Source organism: Nomascus leucogenys, chromosome 4 (genome assembly GCF_006542625.1).
Source record: "Nomascus leucogenys isolate Asia chromosome 4, Asia_NLE_v1, whole genome shotgun sequence".
Lineage (NCBI taxonomy): Eukaryota > Metazoa > Chordata > Mammalia > Primates > Hylobatidae > Nomascus > Nomascus leucogenys.
Window position 1 is genome coordinate 81266103 of NC_044384.1, and position 24659 is coordinate 81290761.

Consider the following 24659-nt stretch of genomic DNA (forward strand, 5'->3'; position numbering starts at 1 on the left):
CTTGTAGTCCTGCGATTTCGGGTGTAGCGGGAGCAGGGGCCTGCGGGGACCTGGTGCGGGTGGAGTGGGGACAAGCGGTGGAGAAGGGTACGCCAGGGTCGCTGAGAGACTCTGTTCTCCCTGGAGGGACTGCTTGCCCTGAGAGCAGCCGTCTGAGGAGACGCAGCCTGCACTACACTCCCCAAGAGGCTGTGCGTGGCGAGCAGGTCACGTGACGGGAGCGCGGGCTTTGGAAGGCGGCTGAAAGGCGACCCGCAGCTAAGCTGAGAAGGGAGCGCGGGTTTAGGACCGCCTGCCCGGGGCAACCCCGAAGCAAGCGTTAGCCGCCGAGGCCTCGTGTCCCAAAGGCCAGGTGAGACCCCATGGGAAGCACCTCCAGGAGCGACGGGGTCCGCTTGGCGCTGGGGGCCGTGGGGAGCCGGGGTCTGGAGTGCGCGGGATTCGCAGTCAAGCGGTAGCGCCACTTTTCCCCCTGTGAGCCTTGGGCCAATCGCGTAAGCTGCGAGCCTCTCTTTCCTCCATTGTAGAAAAGCGGTAATAAGTTCCACCTTATGGGGTCGTGTTGTATTTTTCCTAAGACCTTGGACGAGAAACATTTCTGACACTTGAGTTGTTTAGGCCTCTTTCCTGCCTACCTGTCTGTGGGACGCCGTGAGGGGATCAAGGGCTACATGGCCGGGTCCTCAGTCCACACTCCAGCAGCGCGGCCGGCTTGAGGCAAGAGCCGAAGGGTCACAGGCCTGGAGAGGGGACATTAGAGGTTTCCGTCTGTTGTCTCAGTTAACCCTGGCAGCAACCCTGAGAGACAGGCATGGTAATCGTTCTTTTGTAGACGAGAAAATAAACCTCAGTGGCTTGGTAATGTCACACGGATGGTAAATGCCGCGCCTAGATTCAAGGCCAGAGCTTTTGCCGCTGCAATTCACGGGGGAATTATTCATATTAATCAAATGAATAATTCATTGTCAATTAAGTATTAATTGATTAATAATCCAGGGATTGACCTGGAAGGACGCGTGAGAGGATGGCGAGAGGAGGGCACAGCTAAGGAAAAGTGGGAAAAGGCGGGCCTTATTCCAGCTTTCTGTTGAGATCCCAGAATGTAAGGTTAGGTTGGGAACCAGAACATGAAAGATTGTGATGCCATGCTGAAGTGTTTGGACTGAATTAGAAGGAAGAATTGAACAGTCATTGATGCTCTAGAAAGAACCCTGTGAAGAAAGAGTGGGAACAATGAAAAGGCCTGATGGAGTCTTCCGTTTCTTCTTTCTCTTTTCTTTTCTTTTGTCTTCTTTTCTTTTCTTGACAGGGTCTTGCTTTGTTGCCCAGGCTGGAGTGTGGTGGCACAATCATAGCTCACTGCAGCCTGGAACTCCTGGGCTCATGTGATCCTCCCACCACGGCCTCCCAAAGTGCTGGGATTACTGGCCAGAGCCTCTGTGCCTGGCCCCAGTAGAATATTTCTTGGAGTATTGGACACATACCAACAGTGGGTACAAGATGAGTTTTTTATTTTTTTGTTTTTTTGAGACAGAGTCTCACTCTCTTGCTAGGCTGGAGTGCAGTGGCACAATCTCGGCTCACTGCATTCTCTGCCTCCTGGGTTCAAGCGATTCTCCTGCCTCAGCCTCCCAAGTAGCTGGGACTACAGGTGCGTGCCACCACACCCAGCTAATTTTTTTTTTTTTTTGTATTTTTATTAGAGACAGGGTTTCACTGTGTTGGCCAGGATGGCAAGATGATTTTAAATTGCACCCCCTAAAAATCCTTTTTAAGTTGTACATTTAACACATATTAAAATATAACTAATAGAACACAAATATTATTGCTTATGAGTTTTCCAGTTTAGTTTTTTAAAAAAAATTCTAAGTGAATGAAAGTACAGGTTTTAGTTGGAAGTAGCAAATATCGTGAGGGTGATTTGGGAAACACTGCTATCTGGGAAACACTGAACTCTGAAGTGCAATACTCTTTTGAGCCCAGTGACTACAGCATGCCAGACCCCTAAATCAGGACCTGGGGAGGAGCCTTGGAGTTAACATTTTCAGACTGAGTGGTGGAGAGAAAACTCAAAGGGAAAGACTTGAAACTCTAGCAACATTATAATAAAAGTAGAAACTCTTATGTGCTGAGGCGATGATGAAGAGAGTTTAAAGAAGCTTGTGAGAAAGCCACATCACCTCTATTCAGATATGTTTGCAATCCTTTTTCAAGGCTGCCTTATTAGTCAGGGTTCTCCAGAGACTCAAAACAAATCAGATCTGTTTGTTTAGCTGGTGTATTTGCCTGTCTTTCAGGTCTGCCATTATGGTCCCTGGACTCCTCAAGCCCGGCCAAGCACCCTGGCCTTCTGTGGTCCTTGATGGAGACCTATGTTGCAGGGTTTTTTGTATAATAAATAATGCTGCTACCGTAGAATATCAACAATATCTTATTTCTCTAAGCACCTGGTTCAATTTCTGGTACTCGTTGAGCCTTACTATTGAGTACATTCTCCTGCTAGACTGAGTTTTTTGAGAATGGGGAACTTGTTCATCTTTTTATCTTTAGCAGTGCTGACTTGGTGTCCTTTTTGTTGTGTGGAATTTAGTTGAAGGCATGAAGTTGGTGAGATAACACCAGTTATAACCTTTCTCCTTTCCTCTGTCTCTGACTTGCCTTTCTTTTTTTAGTCATCCCTCCTCTGTGTTGCCATGGGAATTCAAGGCCTGGCCAAACTAATTGCTGATGTGGCCCCCAGTGCCATCCGGGAGAATGACATCAAGAGCTACTTTGGCCGTAAGGTGGCCATTGATGCCTCTATGAGCATTTATCAGTTCCTGATTGCTGTTCGCCAGGGTGGGGATGTGCTGCAGAATGAGGAGGGTGAGACCACCAGCCACCTGATGGGCATGTTCTACCGCACCATTCGCATGATGGAGAACGGCATCAAGCCCGTGTATGTCTTTGATGGCAAGCCGCCACAGCTCAAGTCAGGCGAGCTGGCCAAACGCAGTGAGCGGCGGGCTGAGGCAGAGAAGCAGCTGCAGCAGGCCCAGGCTGCTGGGGCCGAGCAGGAGGTGGAAAAATTCACTAAGCGGCTGGTGAAGGTCACTAAGCAGCACAACGATGAGTGCAAACATCTGCTGAGCCTCATGGGCATCCCTTATCTTGATGCACCCAGCGAGGCAGAGGCCAGCTGTGCTGCCCTGGTGAAGGCTGGCAAAGTCTATGCTGCGGCTACCGAGGACATGGACTGCCTCACCTTCGGCAGCCCTGTGCTAATGCGACACCTGACTGCCAGTGAAGCCAAAAAGCTGCCAATCCAGGAATTCCACCTGAGCCGGATTCTGCAGGAGCTGGGCCTGAACCAGGAACAGTTTGTGGATCTGTGCATCCTGCTAGGCAGTGACTACTGTGAGAGTATCCGGGGTATTGGGCCCAAGCGGGCTGTGGACCTCATCCAGAAACACAAGAGCATCGAGGAGATTGTGCGGCGACTTGACCCCAACAAGTACCCTGTGCCAGAAAATTGGCTCCACAAGGAGGCTCACCACCTCTTCTTGGAACCTGAGGTGCTGGACCCAGAGTCTGTGGAGCTGAAGTGGAGCGAGCCAAATGAAGAAGAGCTGGTCAAGTTCATGTGTGGTGAAAAGCAGTTCTCTGAGGAGCGAATCCGCAGTGGGGTCAAGAGGCTGAGTAAGAGCCGCCAAGGCAGCACCCAGGGCCGCCTGGATGATTTCTTCAAGGTGACTGGCTCACTCTCTTCAGCTAAGCGCAAGGAGCCAGAACCCAAGGGATCCACTAAGAAGAAGGCAAAGACTGGGGCAGCAGGGAAGTTTAAAAGGGGAAAATAAATGTGTTTCCCCATTATACCTCCTTGACCCCAGAATATTTGCCCTCTTGTACCCTTAAGAGCTACAGCTAGAGAAACCTTCACGGGGTGGAGAGAGGATTCTAAGGCTTTTCTAGCGTGACCCTTTTCAGTAGTGCTAGTCCCCTTTTTACTTGATCTTAATGGCAAGAAGGCCACAGAGGTACTTTTCCTTTTTTAGCTCAGGAAAATATGTCAGGCTCAAACCACTTCTCAGGCAGTTTAATGGACACTAAGTCCATTGTTACATGAAAGTGATAGATAGCAACAAGTTTTGGAGAAGAGAGAGGGAGATAAAAGGGGGAGACAAAAGATGTACAGAAATGATTTCCTGGCTGGCCAACTGGTGGCCAGTGGGAGGTGATGGTGGACCTAGACTGTGCTTTTCTGTCTTGTTCAGCCTTGACCCACCTTGAGAGAGAGCCATCAGGAAGGCGCATCTTAGCAGATGGGAGGAACTGCTGAGAGAAGATAGGCAGAGAGCTGGAGCCCCTGGAGTTGACTGTGTCTGTGTTTGTAACTGATTACTGGCCGTGTCTTGGGTGGGCAGAAACTTGAACTTGCTATGTAATTTGTGTCTAGTTATTCAGAGGAGTAAGATGGTGATGTTCATCTGGCAATCAGCTGAGTTGAGACTTTGGAATAAGACACTGGTTTTCATGCGCTGTTTTTGTTATAAAGTTATGAAGAAAAAAGTCAATAAAATTTTAAAAGTAACCAAAATGTCATGTTCTTTGAGAACATTTGAAAATATCCCAAGTGACCATGGCTCAAAATAGTTTTCCTTTTCACTTTCAACATGCTATAATTGCACTCGATTAACAATGGGTGGTTTGAGAGTGGCCACAAGATGGCACCATGCTCCATAAAATGGCCATGGCAGCTAGATGGAACTTCAGCCATTAGGAGGATGCTTTGTTTATTTTATCTTGCTGGGAGAGGAGTTTTAATATGTTGAATAGATTTCTGGTGTCACTCCATGTGAGATCAAAGGAGTGCCTTTAAGAAAGCCTCACAATTTAGATCAACTACCTCATAACATCCAAGCATTTACTTTGCCACTACTTGTAAACTGAAAGCTGCCATTCAGAAACCATTTTCTTGTTCCTTTTGTAACCTCAAATCCAAGATATTGTTTCCCATAGAGATGGCATGTTTTTGAACTTTGAAAGTTTTATAATCCTGATAAAGCTTGGCCCATTTGAATGTCTGATGTTTTAGCATTCCTGTCAGGGCCATTTGAAGTTAACAGGGACACTTATGTAACTGTCCGAAATTTAAGCTGGCAATATCTTGACAGATTAAACAGGTAGGGAGCCTGAAGACCAGTAGTTTTCAAGTCTTTTAATGGAGAAACCTATTCTTCAAGTGTAATCTTATGTGAAATTTTAGGATATACAAGTTCCTCTGGTTGAAGTTGGAATGGGATAAAGTTTGCCCAGCAACGGCCTCATAACTTTTTGAAAACTGGTGTTGACAAAAAGTTCTATCCCAAGGGCAGGTAACTTTTGAAACTGATTTTCCCAGATTATACCAAGCCACACAACTTATTTGAGCTCTATTTTCTGATTCAGGTAGATTGCTTCTAAATCTGCAGTAATGGTGATAGGAACTAAAGGCGGTAAGTTTTTTTTTTTTTTGAGACAGAGTCTCTTGCTCTGTCACCCAGGCTGGAGTTCAGTAGTGCGATCTTGGCCCACTGCAGCCTCAGCCTCCTGGGCTCAAGTGGTTCTCCCACCTCAGCCTCCCAAGCAGCTGGGATTATAGGCACAGGCCACCATGCCTGGATAATTTTTCAATTTTTTGTAAAGATGGGATCTCACTGTTGCCCAGGCTGGTCTTGAACTCCTGGGCTCAAGCAATCCTCCTGCCTCGGCCTCCTAAAAGCTAGGATTATGTGTGCCATTCTCTCCCAGTGCTGGGATTACAGGATGAGCCACCTTGCCTGGCGAAATGTTAAGATTTCTTAGGAGTTATTGCCTCAGTGCAGTAGCTCTTAATAATTAAGGGCTTATACCCTGTGGTGGTCAAGAATGTAGTGGTTTTCTTTTGTCTTTTGAAGGTAAGTTTGTCTCCTATAAAATTTTGTTAACCTAACTTTCTGTGTGCACACTGCAGGGAAGATTAATGATGCCTACAAATGTTTTTGCTCAGAAGAGCTGTTCTAGTTGGATGGTTAAGAGGCATTGCTCTGCAGTCAAGCTCTGAGGGATCACACTTGCAGAGAAAGATTTAGGCAGATAGGGAAGCTTTGGAAACCAGAAATGAGTTTAAAAGTAAAGAGAGGCCAGGCGCAGTGGCTCACACCTATAATCCCAGCACTTTGGGAGGCCGAGGCGGGTGGATCACCTGAGGTCAGGAGTTCAAGACCAGCCTGGCCACCATGGTGAAACCCTGTCTCTACTAAAAATAAATTAGCTGGGCGTGGTGGTGCAAGCTTGTAATCCCAGCTACCCGGGAGGCTGAAGCAGGAGAATTGCTTGGATCCAGGAGGTGGAGGTTGCAATCAGCTGAGATCATGCCACTGCACTCCAGCCTGGGCAACAAGAGTGAAACTCTGGTCTCAAAAAAAAAAAAGAAAAAAATTAGCCCGAGGTGGGAAGATGGCTTGCGGCCCGGAGGCAGAGAATGCAGTGAACTAAGATGGCAGCACCACTGCACTCCAGCCTGGGCCATACAGCCAGACCTTGTCTCAAAACAAGTAAGTAAAAATAAAGAGAAAATAATTCAAAATGGAAAGCTGAAGGACAAAAGGGCAAGGGCATTGCCTCATGAATAGGAGGAAGTGATACATGTGAAACTTGGTGAGATTATTGACAGTCTCACATTTGAGCATGGGAGTCATCAGAAGGACTTTGCCTTGCTCTTCCTTGCCATACTCCACCCTTGCCTTGGTGTTTTCTGGAGGGTCCTGATGTTTCTTCCTCTGCCCAATACAAAGGGGAGTCTAGTGATTTAAGAAGTTAGAGCACAGAGAGGTGAACAGTAACTCGTAGCAGAGGTACTCAGGAATCCTGTGCACACACAGATGAACATCATGGGTTACAAATGAAGTCTTTTGGTCAAAATTAACTTTATTTTTCAACTTCATAGGGATGTGATAACGAAATTGGCACACACAAAAAGGATACTGATACTGGGCCTGATTAAAAAAATGCCTCTGGCCAGGTTGTAAAAAAATGAAAGTAACAGATAGAAGTTGGAGTTGTAAAAAAGTGAGTTGGAATTCATTCTGCCATGATCTATTTGATCAGAGGCAGCTTTTCCTCTCTAAGCCTATTTTACATCTGTCAGTGGATTTGAGATCACTCATTTTACCATTGTAACATTCTGAGCCTTTTGTCACTGTGTGTCCCTTTGTGGCCATGTAAGAGACCACACTGCTATAGGCTGAGAAGGTCACAGTGGTTCAGGTGCTTTGAGGAATGGTCTTGGCTCAATAGAGCCTCACTGGTGTTTGCTCAGATTGGGCAGCCTAGGCCCAAAGCTACTTGGCTAAACAGGCTGGTGACACCACACCCAAAACTTAGGTGGCAAAGAATAGGAATAGGAAGGATCAGCACCTATTTTGGAGTGAGGAAGCCAATGGAGGTACAGCTCCTCAATTCTAAGTTGTTTTTTTTTGTTGTTGTTGTTTTTTTTGAGACAGGGTCTTGTTCTATCACCCCAGGCTGGAGTGCAGTGGTGTGATCTCAGCTCACTCCAGGCTTGACCTCCTGGGCCCAAGTGATCCTCCTGCCTGGACCTCCCAAAAGTGTTGGGATTACAGGCATGAGCCACTGCACCCAGCTTGCTTCTAATTTTCCTACCCAGGCTGTTTTTAAACCAAGTTCTCCAGCTAAGTAAAATGTGCCCAAATGGAAAACATCTAAATCTTCTGCAGCCCATTCTTCCTGTGTCTTTGTGTTGGCAAACTTCTAATCTTCCATGTCTTTGTGTTGACAAACCTAACCTTCCATGTCTTTTTGTTGACAAACCTCTAACCTTCCATGTCTTTGTGTTGACAAACCTCTCCATGGGTGGTGCATCTGACCCTATCCCAACATGCCTTAGGACGCTCATCTCCTTGACTGTCTGCCATCCCCTCCCAAAACTAAGTGGAGGCTCTGTCTTTTCCTCCTAGTTTGAGGTTCTCTTCTCCCAGTGTCCAAAATGATCAATATGCCTAGAGTAGATGCTGCTGAAGAGGGAAAGTAGTAATCCCGCCACCTGGAAGCAAAGGCTGTGGGTTGGAGGGGAAAGCGGGTGTGAGGGCTGATCATAAGCCCTAGGAGGCTCCTGAGGCATATTCCTATGTTTGCTGTCTGGAGAGATGGGCTAAACTGTTTATCTTTTGATTAAAAAGTTACATTTTAGTATTACACTGATAGGAATTTAGGATAATCTCTTCTAAAGCCTATTTGGTTTCCAGAAGAGTTAGATACTTGAACAAGAGTGGACAGAGTAAGATACCTAGCTACAGCAATGGCAATCACAAACTGTTCTGTGGTTTTAATCTTCCTATTTCTGATTTAGAAGTATGATCATATTTAATCTTTCTGCTCCTGCTCAAAAATAATTCTATAACATCATTTAGGTTATAGAAAGTTTCTGCTTATAGCCCTTACATTCTTTATGACCAAAATCTGTGTCTTTCCTCATGACTGATAATTATCTCTCAATTTGGTCACTTATGCTAATTGCTATTTTATTAAACTTGAAATTTTAGGTTGGGAAGCAAAGGGAAACCACTAGGCATCCCCTTTGTTTCTAGGGAGAAAAGACTACCTTGTCTCATCTGCTCACTTGCTTATGGAGCTAAAAGTAGACCCCCAGTCCTAGGAGTGTTCTGTTCCTGAGGAGTGGTTAAAGAGGTGAAAAGAAGAGGTGAATTAAAAGATGAAAAGGCTTTTAAATAGCCAGCAACTCTCTCTACCATCTGTTTTGGTAAGAGCTAGCACCTCTTGTTCTCTTTAGACCCTAGAGGGAATAAACCAAAATCAGTGGTTCCAGGATCCTTCAAAGCCAAAAGACCCCAGTACCACAGTCTTGACCTTTGCCCTGCCTGCTTCTGAAACTGGAGAATGGCTTCTCCCAGCAGCCTAAGGTAGACATAGGTCACACCTATCCCTGGGCAGTGAGCTGAGCTCCCACAGACTGAGTTGTGCTGGATCTCATAATTCTAAGCATTAATGTTTCCTTGCTGTTGTAATTCTTGCTCATCAGGTTCAACTGCTTTATCCCTCTGAGGTTTGCAAATGAGGATGGAGAAGGCACTGAGAAGTGGACCAGTGAGCTGAGCTCACCCTTTATGAGTGGATTTATTTATTTATTTATTTTTGAAATAGAGTCTTGCTCTGTCGCCCAGGCTGGAGTACAATGGCGTGATCTCAGCTCACTGCAACCTCCACCTCCCCAGTTCAAGCGATTCTCCTGCCTCAGCCCCTGGGCAGCTGGGATTACAGGCGCGTGCCACCAGGCCCGGCTCATTTTTCTATTTTTAGTAGAGACGGGGTTTCACTATGTTGGTCAGGCTGGTCTCGAACTCCTGACCTCGTGATCCGCCTGCCTCGGCCTCCCAAAGTGCTGGGATTACAGGCGTGAGCCGCCACGCCCAGCATGAGTGGAATTTTAGTGTTAAATCTCTTCCTGACTCTGGGTTCAATAGGTCCCTCCTCTTCTGTTACCCTTCTGGTTCTCTCTGTTCACCAACTACGTGCATGTGCCAAACTAGAAAAAGGAAATAATTTACACCCCTGCCCCAACAGCTCCTTCCCTCCTTCTAGGGACTTCTGTGTCCACCCCCCCACTTTGGGTCTTAGAACTGTGGCTAGAAGATAAAAGGGAGGAGTTTGAGTCAGAGTCTTTATGTCCCCAAACCCACCCCCCTCTGAGTATTAAACTATAGTGGCATTGTCCCTCAAGCTCCCCTCTGCTTTGGCTCCAGAGTCTTCCTCCTCCTCTTCCAGACTGGGCAGGGTGGCTGTTGTTATTGGTGAAGATAGGCATCTAGCCAGAGCTGCCCTGACTCCTTTAGTGAGCTGCAGGGACAAAATGGGGGCAGACAGTGAGGGAGACAAGCGGAGCTGAACCCACCAGAGATGGAGCAGTGAGGTTAAGGCCTTCTTCCATCTGGAGGCTTTCCTCCCCTCTAGTTTAGAGAAAGCTAGCTTGGGCCATGGTACTGAGGGGAACCCCAATGAGGGCAAACGCCTGACCTGGCCACAGGTCCAATAAAGAATCCTGCCTTTGCCACGGTGAACTCCATCCCACACGACTGGGAACACCTTCTGTTACTCCCCACCCTACATGTCGTCATTTCCATTGCCCTGCCCTCTTTCCTCCCTACCGGCCATCTTCCTGGTCTCAGATACTCACTGGATGATGTCGGCGAAGGCTGACAGCAGGGGCTTGGACTGGTACTCTATGCCATGCTTGGCACACAAGGACTGCACCAGGGGAGCCACTTTGTGATAATTGTGTCGAGGCATCGTGGGAAAAAGACTTCAGGGAGAACGGGGGAGTCAGTAGTTCCTGCTTCTCTGCTCCCACCTGTACCCAACACTTACACCCTCCCCAGAACCCTGCTTCCCCAGGCTCCCTACTCACTGGTGCTCAATCTGGAAGTTGAGGTGTCCACTGAACCAGTCATTGAAGGCAGACTTGTGGACATTGCATGTGGCCTGGAGCTGGAGGAAAAGGTCAGGGGAGAGCATGTTGAGTATCAGATGGAAAGGCCAGCCCAGCATTCTCTAGGTAAAGCTGGCTGAGGAAGGGACATGAGACTGTCTTGGTCACTCCCTTCACATGGTAGCAGAACAAGAGCCTCAGGCTAATGAGAAAATGCTGTTTGGGGGACTTTTTGTTTTTGCTATTTTCACCTACCACCCTTTTCAATAGTTGTGTTATGCTCCAGTCTTCTGAGTGACTGTCCCTTACCTGGGTGGAAACCCAGTCCATGTTCCGGTCATGATCAATGTGCATGGGGATATGGTTCATCTGTGTCACCCACACAAACCAATTGCTTTCCAGGAACCTGTTGGATATGTTACACAGACAAAAACAGTACACACAGAGCCCAGAATTCTGATTTCCCCCTCAGATAACTGCTCCAGCCTGTCTACTTTCCCAAGCCAACTCCTGAAACACCCACTGTTACCCAAAGCCCCAGCACAGCCCCTAGACCAGAAGGGTCACTCCCCAACATTTCCTTCACCAGTCCCTATCCGCCCCGACCAAATACTACCTGACTATGAAGAAAAGGCTCAGGAAGGCTTTCAGCCCCAATAGTGGCACATAAGTGAGGAAGAAGCGAAGGTAGAAGGTAATCATCCAGGCCAAGTCCTATAGTGAGAAAAGCAGCGAGCATAACAGTCACGAACAACTCTTCCTCTTCCTCTCAGCAGCTCTTTGCATGGTGCAGCCATTCTCCTGGGTATCCAGACTCAGTCATCTTCAGCTTCTCAGGGGTCCAATCCTGCAATATCTAGTGCCACTGCTCCTTTCTTCCATTCCCATTGGCACCCCCCAGCCCTTCTTGCATGTCCCCTTCAAAAGTACCAAGGCCTACAAGGTCTCCTTGCCTCTAGCTCTTCCCAGCCAATCTAAATCCTTCAGCATGCTGCCAAATGAATCTGCCAGGACCATGGCTCAGTCCATGCCAGTGCCCTGATCAAATCTCTCATCACTGAACCAAGCACCATACTCTTCTCCTGACACTAGTCCTCCACAATATGTCTGGTGGTCAAACTTACCCCTCATTTCCAGCTTCTCTGCTCGGAGTTCATCCCCCCTGCCCCACCTCTGCCTGTCAGAAACCCTGCCCAGCCTCAAGGCCAGCTAGAAAAGTGACTTCACAAAGCCAGGTGCAGTCAGGCCCCTTTTGGAGTCCCCAGAACCTATTGCCTTTGCCTCTTTTCTGATTAACAACCACATTCTGCTTCATCAGAAGTTTCCTTGAAAGTAGGTATTGTCTCTCATTCATCTTCCCCATTCCCAACTCAGCCCCCTGGCATTATGCCCAGTACAAGAACCTCTGAGACACTGACCGCATGAAATTACGCATTGGGAATCAGGCTGCCTGCTAAGCTCAAATCATTCTGTCCCACTTAGAGATAAGGAGGATCTGTGTCTGGTTCTATTATTTTGTTCTAAATTAGGCCTGGAGTCAGTCTCAGTTTCCCCTGGGGAACCCCTATCCCCCACTCTGGGTGCTGGAGACAAGGATGTGGGCTTCTTGGGCCATGGATACTCACCACCCACTTCTTTCGCTGGATAACAAAATAGAAAACATACCACTGGAAGTAGAGAGGCAGCAAGGCTGGGGGCCCAACTGGGGAGGAAACCGAGACAAAGAGGAGGCATGAGCACAGGAAGGTCATGAAAGGGCTGGTTGATGCTGGAGAGATGGCCGCTAGCAGGGGGCTGCCTCTTCCAACCATCCCTTCTATCTCCCCTCCAGCTGCTTGAGTGCTCTGCAATCCACTGGAATCAGCAGGCACTGAAGGTGGGCATAAATCCAAGTCTGGGGAAGGCAAAAACTCCCAAGAGGATGCCAGGGAAGGTGAGCACTCTTCAGTGACAGGCGCTTGGGAACTCAGGCCCCACGCTTGGGACTTGCTCTGCTCCCACACCTTTATTATTTTTCATTTTTCTTCTCTTTTCTACATACACACTCCATGGATCCCACACTTTTAAAAGGGTGCTAATACTCTCTTACTTACCTTGGCCACAGCCCTGTCCCTACAGTCATCTGCCCTTTGTTCCTGGCAGCTCCACCATGCAGGTGAAGGGGCAGGGGCAGGAAAGTGTGTGTGTGTTGGGAGGGACCCTGTGGATCCTTCACAGGCTGTGAAGCTCACTTCCTTAAACTAGGGAGATGGGCTTGTGCCACCCCAATCTGAAGCCCTGGAGGTCAGCTGTGGGACGGAACAGAGGGGCCTCTCTTGAAAGAAAACTGGGAGTTGAAGAAGTGTTGCATTCTACATGCTGCCTCATTTCCTTTTCTGTAGCCCTTCTCTGTGGCACCTGATGCAACCCATAACTCCTAGCATGACAATGCTCACCCATGGCTCCTCCATCTTGATGTGCCATGGATTCTAAAACTATTTCTTTCAGAGGTCTCTGCTCTACCCTTCTGCCCCATCACCTTTCTCTATTAGTGATAGTTGGTGATAGGCAGTTAGGGTGAATTCCTTCAAACTAAAATAAGATCAGTGGACTCCTTCCCTTCCTTCTTTAAAAAATTTGAAAATTTAAAGGCATTTAAAGCTCATTTTAGGCATTATGGAGCAGAGTTGTTGTTGTTTTAGAAATAAGATCTCACTCCTGCCCAGGCTGGAGTGCAGTAGCACAATCAGAGCTTACTGCAGCCTCAAACTCCTGGGCTCAAAGGATGCTCCCACTTGTTTCCCTAGTAGCTGGGACAGACTTTTTTTTTTTTTTTGAGACGGAGTCTAGCTCTGTCACCCAGGCTGGAGTGCAGTGGCGCGATCTCAGCTCACTGCAAGCTCCGCCTCCCGGGTTCACGCCATTCTCCTGCCTCAGCCTCTCCAAGTAGCTGGGACTACAGGCGCCCGCCACCATGCCCGGCTAATTTTTTGTATTTTTAGTAGAGACGGGGTTTCACCGTGGTCTCGATCTCCTGACCTCGTGATCCGCCCGCCTCGGCCTCCCAAAGTGCTGGGATTACAAGCGTGAGCCACCGTGCCCGGCCTGGGACAGACTTTTAAAGCTGGGAATATGTGGCAGTCATCAGAAAGATCTTCTCAGTTCTAACAGCTCTTCCATTCTCTCCTCAGGACCCATCCTTCCAGAACTATCTATACCTTTGTTACTCTGGGGGTTGGACTGGGCTCTACCAGGTTACCTTGGCCCATCTTGACAAAGTTTAAGATAAGGTTGAGGATGAAGCAAGAGGCCCCTCTATACCCCAAACACCCAGCTTCCTAGTGGAAACTGGGGTTGGATGGGAAGAACTAGTTTGCCTTCAACCAATCATCAGCCTAACTTCACTTCGCTCAGCTGAGATGGCAAACTGCTCTCATGCAGGGAGTAACTGGGAGTGGAGGTGGGGTACTTCCTCTAGCCCCTTTCCTTAAAATACCATAATCCCTTGGAGAGCCACATCCTCCTCATTCCCTCAGCATTCCCTCCTGAGGCAGCTCCCCTGTGTTGGATGGGGACACTCACTTAGGAAGAAGTATTTGTGCTGGTGGTTGTATGGCATATATTTTTTCTTCTGTTTCCCAAGCTGTGAAGAAAAGCAAACACATGAGCATTCGGAGACCAGTGATTCCTCCCTCTGTGACCTTGACCTTTCCCTGCTTGGAGGTTTAGGCCTCCTCCAGGGCTGACAGCTTGTTGGTGCTGTTGGAAAGCTCCATGAGGCCCAGCCTTACCTCCAGCACATGCAACATGAAGCCCTAGGCTGTAATCTGCAGAGCGTGTCACACCATAGTCTGCGGCTGGATGGCCCATGCTCACATGAGGGATGTGCACAGCACAGAGTCTACAGGACCACAGGCCCTCTTGTGTTCATTCTCTTTGTCATGAGGTTTCCAGGCCCCACTGCCCTCTCCCCTTTCTCCCAAATAAATAAATACTTTTTTATTTGTTTATTTTTAAGATGGAGTCTCGCTCTTGTTGCCCAGGCTGGAGTGCAATGGCATGATCTCAGCTCACCACAACTTCCGCCTCTCTGGGTTCAAGCGATTCTCCTGCCTCAGCCTCCTGAGTAGCTAGGATTACAGGCATGTGCCGCCATGCCCAGCTAATTTTGTATTTTTAGTAGAGATGGGGTTTCTCCATGTTGTTCAGGCTGGTCTCGAACTCCCAACCTCGGGTGATCCACCCACCTCAGCCTCCCAAAGTGCTGAGATTACAGGTGTGAGGCACTGTGCGTGGCCGCCATCATACTTTTTCACATCAGAATCTCCATGGACAACCATATCTGCCCCTATACAGGTTAAGTATTCCCTCTATATCCAGCCCCTACTTCTCCCCATCAAAATCTTTTGGTCTCTTGACTTAAACATGAGCTTTATCAAATCCCCTGAAGGCTAATTCGAGTTTGGCAAATATTTCTGGAAAAGACACCAACAACAATTTGGCAATCTGAAGGTTCCAGCAGTTTTCTCCAGTAGGTGGTGGTTATTTTTTATAAGCCGAGCTGCTGAAGAGACAGGCTGGGGCCACCATGTCAGCCAGCCAGCCTAGAACCCCCGGTGTGGGCTCACAAACAAGACAGCAAAGTTCTGCTGTCTCACTCCATGACTATGTCTGCATCGCACTCCCATTAGTTCAGGTAACCAGACAACCACAAGGGCACAAGAGGAGCACTCACCCCCTGAGCAGAGCTCTGGCTCACCCTTCCATGTGTCCACAGTTCATTTATTGAGAGCTTATTCTGTGCAAGGCACTTCAGCTAGATGAAACATCCTTTCTACATTAACAGATTCAAGTACTTGAGCACCTACTGTGTGCCAGGCTATGTTCTAGATGCTCAGGATACAGAGGCGAACAATACAGACTTCCCACCCTCATGGAGTTTATAACCTTAGGGGATGAAGCTGGTGATAAATTTGTAAACAGAGACCGGGTGCAGTGGCTCACGCCTGTAATCCCAGCACTTTGGGAGGCTGAGGTGGGCGGACTGCATGAGCCCAGGAGTTCGAGACCAGCCTGGGCAACATGGCAAAACCACGTCTCTACTAAAAACACAAAAATTAGCCAGGCTTGGTGGCACGCACCTGTAGTCCCAGCTACTGAGGAGGCTGAGGCAGGAGAATCTCTTGAACTTGGGAGGCGGAGGTTGTAGTGAGCTGAGACCGCACCATTGCACTCCAGCCTGGGCGACAGAGCGAGACTCTTGTCTCAAAATAAATAAATAAATAAATAAAATAAAATAAAATAAAAAATAAAGATTTGGGACCCAAAATAGCCTTTCTTCTCCCCTGCCAGCTATGAGGCTGAGGATGGGCTGCCTGTTAGTGAATGCCTGGGCAAGAGGCTGCTTGGTTCTATCCCTCTGGGGATGTTGATGCCTGTGCTGACCCCATGACATCCACATCAGTGCCTCTCAAAATTCCTGGAGGACAAGGGGGGCAGGGGACACTGCCCTAAATAGAACCCTTCTGACCACCAAGGGTCTAAACATAATGGGACAAGTTATAGGGATCATAAAGGCATTTGCCATTCAAGGAGGAAGCAATGGATGGGGCTCCTTTCCATAACAGTTCCACAATAGGAGGCCACCTTGGTGGGGTGGGGCTCTGCCCCAGCCATCCCACCAAGCAAGGGTGCCCCTTTTTCAATTTTTCCCTCAGTAAATGTTGCTCGAGATGGGGTGATTCTCACCACCACATCCAGGTCCTCAGCAAGCGTTGTTTACACTGCCTCCAAAACATCCCAAATCCATTGGCTTCACCTGCTCCTCCGTGGTCTGGTCTGGACTCGCTCCAGCCTCCTCACTGAGGTTATATCTGTGATTATACCTACCCTCTACAATTCATCCTCTCCACCTCCAGCCAGAGCAAGCCTTTTAAAGTGCAAAGCAGATTGCTGTACCCACCAGAAACCCTCCCGTGACTCCCCATTGCTATTGGAATAAAACCCAAACTTCTTACCACACCCTTACCATGGCTTTCTAAGGCCCTACATGATCTGGCCCCTCCCTAGTTTTCTGGTCTTCTCATTCTCATTGCTTACTGTCCCTGAACATCCAGGAGCCTTTGTACTTGACTGTTCTCTCTGTTCCAAATGTTCCTTCCCTGAATTTTTGCAGTGCTGGCCCTTTTCATCATTCAGGTCTCAGTTCAGATGTCGGCACCTGAAGGAGGCCATATCTGATCATGACTACCTCTCAGTTTCTGTCATATTTTACTGTTTTTAATCTGTAAGTTATGTTGAGCTCTGCTTACAATTTTTTTTTGTTCTAATCTTTTTAAAAAATTATTATTTTTACACACAGGTTGCGCTGTTACCCAGGCTGGAGTGCAGTGGCGTGATCATACTCACTGCAGCCTTCACCTCCTGGGCTCAAGCGATGCTCCCGCCTCAGCCTCCCAAGGAGATGGGACCACAGGCACATGCCAACTGCGTCCCTTCATTCTCTATTTTTGATGTCTGCTGATAGGAATTTCCTGAAAACCCAAGTACCAAGAAGCAATAAAGGTAGTGGTGTGAGACTGTTCCCTTCCACTTAACCTGCCCATGTCTTTTTTTTAAACCCTCTGTAGTGACAGTAGAAATGCACAAGCCCCATGCCACTGCCCAGCAAATAACCACACTGCCCTTGAAGCAGCCACGGGAGTCAGACGGGGGACAGGGCTGCTTCATCATCTGCACAGTACTGACCGTAATGGTATCGGACATGTAACAAACCCAAGTCCATGCTCATGATGGGAAAATAAGAACATTATGGACAGGTGGTGCATGAACCTCAAGCTATGAGCTCCTCATGCCAGGCCAGCCAGTACTGCCAAAGCCCTTTCAAAGTTCTCATGGCCAGGGGCGAGAGGAGAGCCAGGCTACCTTGAACTCATGCCTAGAACTGAAATGTGTTTTAACGACAATTTAATTCCTGGCAAGCTGAAATGTCACAAAGTAGAGGAGATGGACCTGGAAGAACTCTGCAGCCTAGAGCCTTGGGACAAAGGGCTTTAAATTAACTTTCCAAATAATTCTGCTGGCATCTCAGAATCTTCCATTGCCTAATGCTCACTAAAAGCTCACCAGATCTCCACCCCCAGGCATTATTCCTTCAGCAGCTACATTATTTCTGCTTACAACTTCAGATGACAACTCAAACCCAACGCTGACCACCCAGGAAGTCAGGCTGGGGATCAGCAGGGTGGGAAGAAGTACTCAGTGAATGAATGTTCCAGATATTGGACATCAAAGAAGAGTAAGACAGTCCAGCCTTGGACAGAGAAGACTGTGACAAGAAGGATACCTAAGTGTGGGAGAGAAATACAAAGTGCAAGGGGAATGCTCGCCTGGGGCAAGAGTGTCAAAAAAGCACCTCCAGGAGGTGCCATCAGCACCTTCAAGGATAGGCCATCTCATCATTTGGATCCTTCTGGTCATCCTCTGGATCCTTTGTAAAACGAGGTGCCTTTTATGCAGTAACGGTTTGCTGACTGAACTCTCTTTTTTTTTTTTTTTTTTTTGAGACAGAGTCTCGCTCTTTCACCCAGGCTGGAGTGCAGTGGCGCGATCTCGGCTCACTGCAGGCTCCGCCCCCTGGGGTTCACGCCATTCTCCTGCCTCAGCCTCCCGCGTAGCTGGGACTACAGGCGCCTGCCACCACGCCCGGCTAATTTTTTGTATTTTTAGTAGAGACGGGGTTTCACCGTGTTAGCCAGGATGGTCTCGATCTCCTGACCTCGTGATCCGCCCACCTCGGCCTCCCAAAGTGCTGGGATTACAGGTGTGAGCCACCGCGCCCGGCCTGCTGACTGAACTCTCTAGGGAGGATGGTGATTCCCTCCTGGGCAGCCCCCATTTACTGCCTGTTGCCTTCCAGAACTTCCAAAATGGCAAAAGCCCCAGCCAGCCCAGCCCCAGTGTCTTGCCCACACTGACAACATCGTGGGCATCTTCCCCAACCCCCCTATGTTGGCTGCCTCCTATTCCCCAAGACCTTTCCACCGATACCTCCACACACCTCCACAGAGAGGATCTTCCCCAAGGCAAAGAAGAAGGGATGCATGTTGATGTCTGGGTCTTTGCGGAAGCAATTGGGCTTGGCATGGTGCTGGAAGTGCATGTGGTTCCACCAACTGGCGGGAGCCCCCTACAGAAAAGCAGGGACACGAGTATGAAAAGCTTCCCCCGAAGCAGCCCTTCATTGCCTGAAGTTTTAAAGAGCCCCTCCCCATCCCACTGACCTTCAGGTGGCCAATCACAAAATGATGTAGCAGATGGTTCCACTTTGAGGTGTTGAAGACTGACAGGTGCCCAAAGTCATGCTGCAGCCAGCCAGCCTGGGCCTAGGTGAGAAGAGTTAACACTGAGAGCAGCCCACCAGCCCCAGTGTCCCCTTCACTGACCTCGATGCCTCCTTCAGCCTCTCCCACTTCCTTCATCTGCCAAGGCCTGTGATGCACCTCAGGAGTCAGGAAACATGGGTCCTGTCCTAGTTCTGCCTCTGCCACTGACTCACATGTGAGTTGGGGCAAATCACCATCCCTTCTATGTTCTTCTGTTTCGCCAGCTCCAAAGCTCATGACTTTTTTTTTTTTTTTTGAGACAGTTTTGTTCTTGTTGCCCAGGCTGGAGTGCAATGGTGCGGTTTCAGGTCACTGCAACCTCCACCTCCTGGGTTCAAGTAATTCTCCTACCTCAGCCTCCCAAGTAGCTGGGATTACAGGTGCCTGCCACCACATCTGGCTGATTTTTTTGTATTTTTAGTAAGAGTTGGGGTTTCACCATGTTGGCCAGGCTGGTCTCGAACTCCTGACCTCAGGTGATCTGCCCACCTCGGCCTCCCAAACTGCTGGGATAACAGGCGTAAGCCACCACACCTGGCCTGTTTTGAGAGACAGAGTGTCGCTCTGTTGCCCAGGCTGGAGTGCAATGGTGTCATCTCAGCTCACTGCAACCTCCGCTTCGCAGGTTCAAGCAATTCTCCTGCCTCAGCCTCCCATGTAGCTGGGATTGCAGGCACCCGCCACCACTCCCAGCTAATTGCTGTATTTTAATAGAGATGGGGTTTCACCATGTTGGCCAGGTGGTCTCGAACTCCTCACCTCAAATGATCTGCCCGTCTTGGCCTCCTAAGGTACTGGTATTACAGGCGTGAGCCACTGTGCCTGGCCTTTTTGTATTTTTAGTAGAGGTGGGGTTTCACCACGTTGGCCAGGCTGGTCTTGAACTGGTCTCAAGTGTTCCAGCCACTTTGGCCTCCCAAAGTGCTAGGATTACAGGCATGAGCTACCACGCCCGGCCTGAAGCTCATGGCTTATGATGGACTGACATCCAGAATACAGAAAGGACTCAAACATGAGCAGAAGGCTTGCCAAATGGGTCTTGACAGTCAAGAATTAGTGCTCAATCATTTTTAACATATTGGGCAATGTCAGTGGTGGGGAGGGAGCCAAGCTTTGCTAAGAAACCAGAAACTTGGTTCCTGGCACAGGTGGGCTGTGGCAGAGAACAAACCGCATAGGAAGAAGGGAACCCTTGGAGAAGCAGCTAAAAAGGCAGTGAGAGAAATGAAGATGCCCATGTGGCTAAAGAGCAGACAGGTGAAGACAGTGGAATGCATGTTCCTGCACTCACTCTCCTGCATACCTTCAGATCTGCCCTACTTGGAGGGCAGGAATTCTTGGCCTTCCTCAAACACCCAAGGAGCTTTTCCCCAGGGATGCTGAGCATTGCTGTGCACTTGACAAGCCAAAGGCTCTCACCTGAGCTGCACTGAGCAGCACCGCACAGAGGAGGAAGGGCAAAAAGGACGTCCCGAAGACCCAAAGGGTGAGCCAGGCTGCACCATCCAGCAGCAAGATGTGCAGCAGGTACAGCAGGAAGAAGACATGGTTGGCCTTCATGAGCCCCATCCGCTCCACTGTGGCCCGCAGCTCCCGGAACTCATCAGTCAGCTCTTTCTGCAGAAGAGGAGGAGGAGCTGTTATTCTTCTCATCTGCACCCCAACACTACTGGAGACAAGGGCCCTCTCAGGCTCAAGGACCTCCCACTGAGGTAGCTGCGGGAAGTCCACAATCCTAGGCAAAGATACTATGACAATGAGGATGACAGGAGGAGGTGCTATGGGATAGTGCCTAAGAGTTCAGGGGACTTAAGTTCTTGCTCTGCCATTTACCAACTGTGTGATCCTTGGCTGTGTTGCTTAACCTCCCTGAGCCTGTTATCTCATCTGTAAATGTATGAGAGTTATGAGTTTATGCTTGGCGCATAGTAAGTGCTCATATTGATGATGATAACAACGATGGCAGCCATGGTAGTGGCAGTCTTGGGGGAGCCATAGGTTGCAAAGCCATGCTCCCTTGGGCCTGTGACCTCATGACTATGCAAGAGAAGCAGGGACCTCAAGACTCCCCAAAGCTACTACTGACTATGATTACTATGACTGTGATCCCATCTAGACTCTCCTTCTACCCCCGTTCTGTCCCCCTCAACAACCAATAGTTGCCACATAGCAAACACAGGGTCTTACATTCTTGGTGGGCTCAAAGCTGGGCTGCTCCGGAGACAGTTCTCCAATCAGGAGAGAGTTCATATACTTCTTCACAAGGCCCTTGTTGATGTGGAAGGCCACAAAGGGATCCTGCAAGTGCCGGGAGAAGATGAAAGGTGAGGGAGCCAGCCCCCTGGACTCCGGCAGTGTTCGCACCCAAGGCCATCCTCCTGCCCGCCAGGATAAAACCCAAGTTGAAGTGAGAGGTGAAGCCAAATGGACTTCCTGGGTCGAATGCGGACTTGGAGAACTTTTCTGTAGCTAGAGGTTTGTAAAATGCACCAATCTGCGCCCTTTAGCTAGCTAGAGGTAAAATGGACCAATCAGCACCCTGTAAAGTGGGCCCATTAGTGCTCTGTAAAATGGACCAATCAGCAGGACATGAGCAGGGGCAAATAAGGGAATAAAAGCTGCTCTCCTCCCACCCCCAACGTCCAGCAGCGGCAACCTGCTCAGGTCCTCTTCCACGCTGTGGAAGCTTTGTTCTTTGCTCTTCACAATAAATCTTGCTACTGCTCACTCTTTGTGTCCAGGCCACCTGTAAGAGCTGTAACACTCACTGCGAAGGTCCATGGCTTCATTCTTGAAGTCAGCAAGACCACGAACCCACCTGAAGGAACCAACTCCGGACACAGAAGCACAGGCCATATCCCTAGGCCCAGCTGCCCTTTGAGGGTGCTCCCAGGTGTCCACAGTTTAAGATCACCGAGCATCTGCTCTAGTTAGAAGGATGCATCAAGGAATGGGAAGCTTTGGCTGAGGGGGACCACCAAGAAACACCTGCCTGGGCTGGCCTTTCCCCTGGGTGTGTCCACAGACAGCTTTTGCCCAAGAATTTCAGTATAGGTGAGAAACAGGAGGGATGGGTGGGGCTGTGTCGGGCGTTGGTTCCTTCCGGTGGGTGTGGTCTCACTTCAAGAATGAAGCCGTGGACCTTCGCGGTGAGTGTTAATAGCTCTTAAAGGTGGCCCAGACCCAAAGAGTGAGCAGCAGCAAGATTTAGTGTGAAGAGCAAAAGAACAAAGCTTCCAGAGCCTGGAAGGGAACTGAAGCGGGTTGCCGCAGCTGGCTGGGGTGGCCGGCTTTTATTCTCTTAGTTGTCCCTGCCCATGTTCTGCTAATTGGTCCATTTTACAGAGCACTGATTGGCTCATTTTACAAACTTCCAGCTAGCTACAGAGCGCCGATTGGTGCGTTTTTACAGAGCACTGATTGATGCATTTTACAAACTTCTAGATACAGTAAAGTTCTCTAGGTCCCCACTCGATCCAGCAAGTCCAGCTGGCTTCACCTCTCAGGGCTATGAGACTTCCGTCCCTTCTTGCGGGTCTTTTAAAAAGTCCCTTTCCTCTCTTAGCTAGGGTTCTCCAAAAACCACGAAGAGGAAGACTTCCCTACGTCCGAACTGGGGCACTTCTGCGTTTCCCTTTCCCTCCACCGTTGTTCTGGGTAGGGCTCCACATTTCCCTAAGCACTCTGGCCACCCCCTGCCCCAAGGCAGCTAATTTGGGTTGTGCAAGGTAAGGTCCATGGTGATAAGATTCACGTCCGCAGCTCCGGGCCCTGTAAGTGATGCGGCGGGCCCTGTAAGCGATGCGGCGTGTGGGGCGAGGGCCGGGGCGGAGCCGGCGGCCGGTGGCACCACACATCCGGACCAATCGCCGTCCCCGCCGCGGCATCCCCGGCCCCAAATCACACTGCGGGAAGCCCCAGCGTTGGTGCCTGTTTCGTCTGCGCATGCGCAGGCCCACGCCTGCGGCCTTGGCCGCAGTCAGGGCTCCTGAGTGGTCACTCTAGTTGGCCCGCGCAAGCTCTGGCCTCGCCCCCTAGGCTGGTCGCGTCAGAGGGTGGGGCGGGTCTTCGCCCCGCAGCGTCTAAGCTCTGCTGCGACGTTATGGGAACCCTAGTGATCCGCGGCACACTCTGGGACGCCAGGGTAGTGGATAGGGACAGTGGAGGGCGTCACGCTGCAGGGCACGGTATCAGAGAGGGATGCAAGGGAAGGGGACGCCATTCTGGCCGCCAAGGGGGAAATGCGGTGAAGCGAACGCCCCGACTTTCGAGTCCCTAGGGCTGAGTCCCCAGCACTCCAACCCAGCAGAGAGGTGCCGGGGCCTTAGCTCTGAGGGCTGTGGTCTAGAAAGAGAAGGAGCAGGCCCGGGGCTGGGGGGCGCGCCGACCCCGCAGTGAGACCAAGGGAAGAAGGGACAGGACCCCGCGAAGGGCCTACCGCCCCGGAGCGTAAACAGCGGTCCGCTCCGCGGAATAGCTGAAGACCTCGCTGGCCTGCGGCTCAGTGGCCTCCCCGGCGATTCGAGAACAGCTCTGGGGGTCCTCGCTAAGTGTATGCCATTCCCAATCCCTTATGTACGCCAGCGGCCGCTTGCCCTCCCCGGCCAGTGCTGTCCCTTCCGCGTCCTCCAGTCTTCACACGACGCAGGGGTCCCCAAGGCAGCGGTCTCCCCAAGCTTCCCGTTTCAGCCCCATCCTCGAGAATGGGCTCCTTTCTTGCTCCCTCTCCGCTCCTGCTGGCGAGTGGGGACCGGCACCTAGGTCCAGACGCGGCTGCGCTGCCTCTCCTAGCCATCGAGACAGGATGTGACTCCCTCCCCTGGCCACTGACCCCCTCCCTCCCCAGGCGGCCTGCATCCTTGCTCTCCTCCCTCCTGGCCCACCCAGCGCGGGGTCCTGTCCGCGCCCGGAGACCTGAGGCTCGGGGTTGCAGACGGAATGCATGGCAGGGCGGCGGGGCCCTTTGTGTGTGCGTGTTGCTGGCCTCCATCCCCACTCCCCAGACTCCACTTCTCAAGGCCTCTCTCCCGCCTTTTCATCCCGCATCCGCAGGACACCCAATCACCGGGCAACAGGTATGATCAACGCCTCCGGGCTTTCCTCCGAATGAGTCGGTGTTTGGCTCCGGGTGCGTAACTCTGTCTCCCCTGCACTCAGCCTCCGGTCCCGCCCTCTCCTGTGCCCCCGCCTGGCTGCGCTCACCGTGGCATCCTGCCCGGCGTAGTGGCTGATGACCCGGGAGCCCCCTGGATGCCGGCGGGTGAACTCGCTGATGTTGTACACCTTACGGTCGATCACTAGCCACCGCTCCTCGCACCCTGAGCGCTGCGCCACCTCGTCCCAGGTGAAGTAGCGCGGGGTAGGTCCCTGAGCCGGGGTCTCGGCGGCCACCGGGTCGGGGGCCATGGCTGGCTTGGCGACGCTGCGCGCCGGCCCGGCAGGAGCTGTCAGGCGCGTGCTCGGGGTCCGCGGGCTGCAGGAGTGGGTTTGCTGGCGCGCGCCCAGAGCCAGCCGCCTGCGCGCCGGGTTTTCAGCACCGCGGCGCGGACCTCCGGCCCTCGCAGCGCAGACCTCCGGACCTCGCAGCGCGCGTTCCCATTGGCCGAGCCTCGTGGCGCGGGGAGCGAGACCCCGCCCCCCGGCGGGTCTTGGGCAACTCACAGCTGGGCGGCCAACACGCGCCCCCTCGCGGGCTCCGTGAAGGCGTCGCCGCCGGATTCCACTTCCTGACGTCAGGCGGGCGTCGCGGCGTGGGCTCCCAGGGGGCGCCGCGATAGGAATAGCGGTTCCCGTGCAGGCCCTGGGTGCGGGGCCGGGCCGGATCTGGTGGGGTC

General features: G+C 50.7%; 2 protein-coding genes across 2 annotated transcripts; one reads left to right on the top strand and one right to left on the bottom strand.

Moving 5' to 3' along the window:
- Window positions 1–5: 5 nt before the first annotated feature.
- On the top strand, window positions 6–4571 carry FEN1 (flap structure-specific endonuclease 1). The gene is made up of 2 exons (XM_004087815.3): window positions 6–352; window positions 2673–4571. The coding sequence occupies exon 2, from the start codon at window positions 2694–2696 to the stop codon at window positions 3834–3836; it is 1143 nt and encodes a 380-aa protein (XP_004087863.1). The 5' UTR covers window positions 6–352; window positions 2673–2693; the 3' UTR covers window positions 3837–4571.
- Window positions 4572–9683: 5112 nt separating this feature from the next.
- FADS1 (fatty acid desaturase 1) lies at window positions 9684–24424 on the bottom strand. The gene is given in 13 exon segments (XM_030810927.1): window positions 9684–9873; window positions 10211–10336; window positions 10442–10521; window positions 10772–10868; window positions 11079–11176; window positions 12088–12164; window positions 14024–14084; window positions 18501–18629; window positions 18724–18825; window positions 20245–20442; window positions 21013–21123; window positions 24028–24363; window positions 24365–24424. Coding segments are annotated over 13 exon segments (1527 nt in total). The 3' UTR covers window positions 9684–9821.
- Between the last annotated feature and the right edge of the window lie 235 nt (window positions 24425–24659).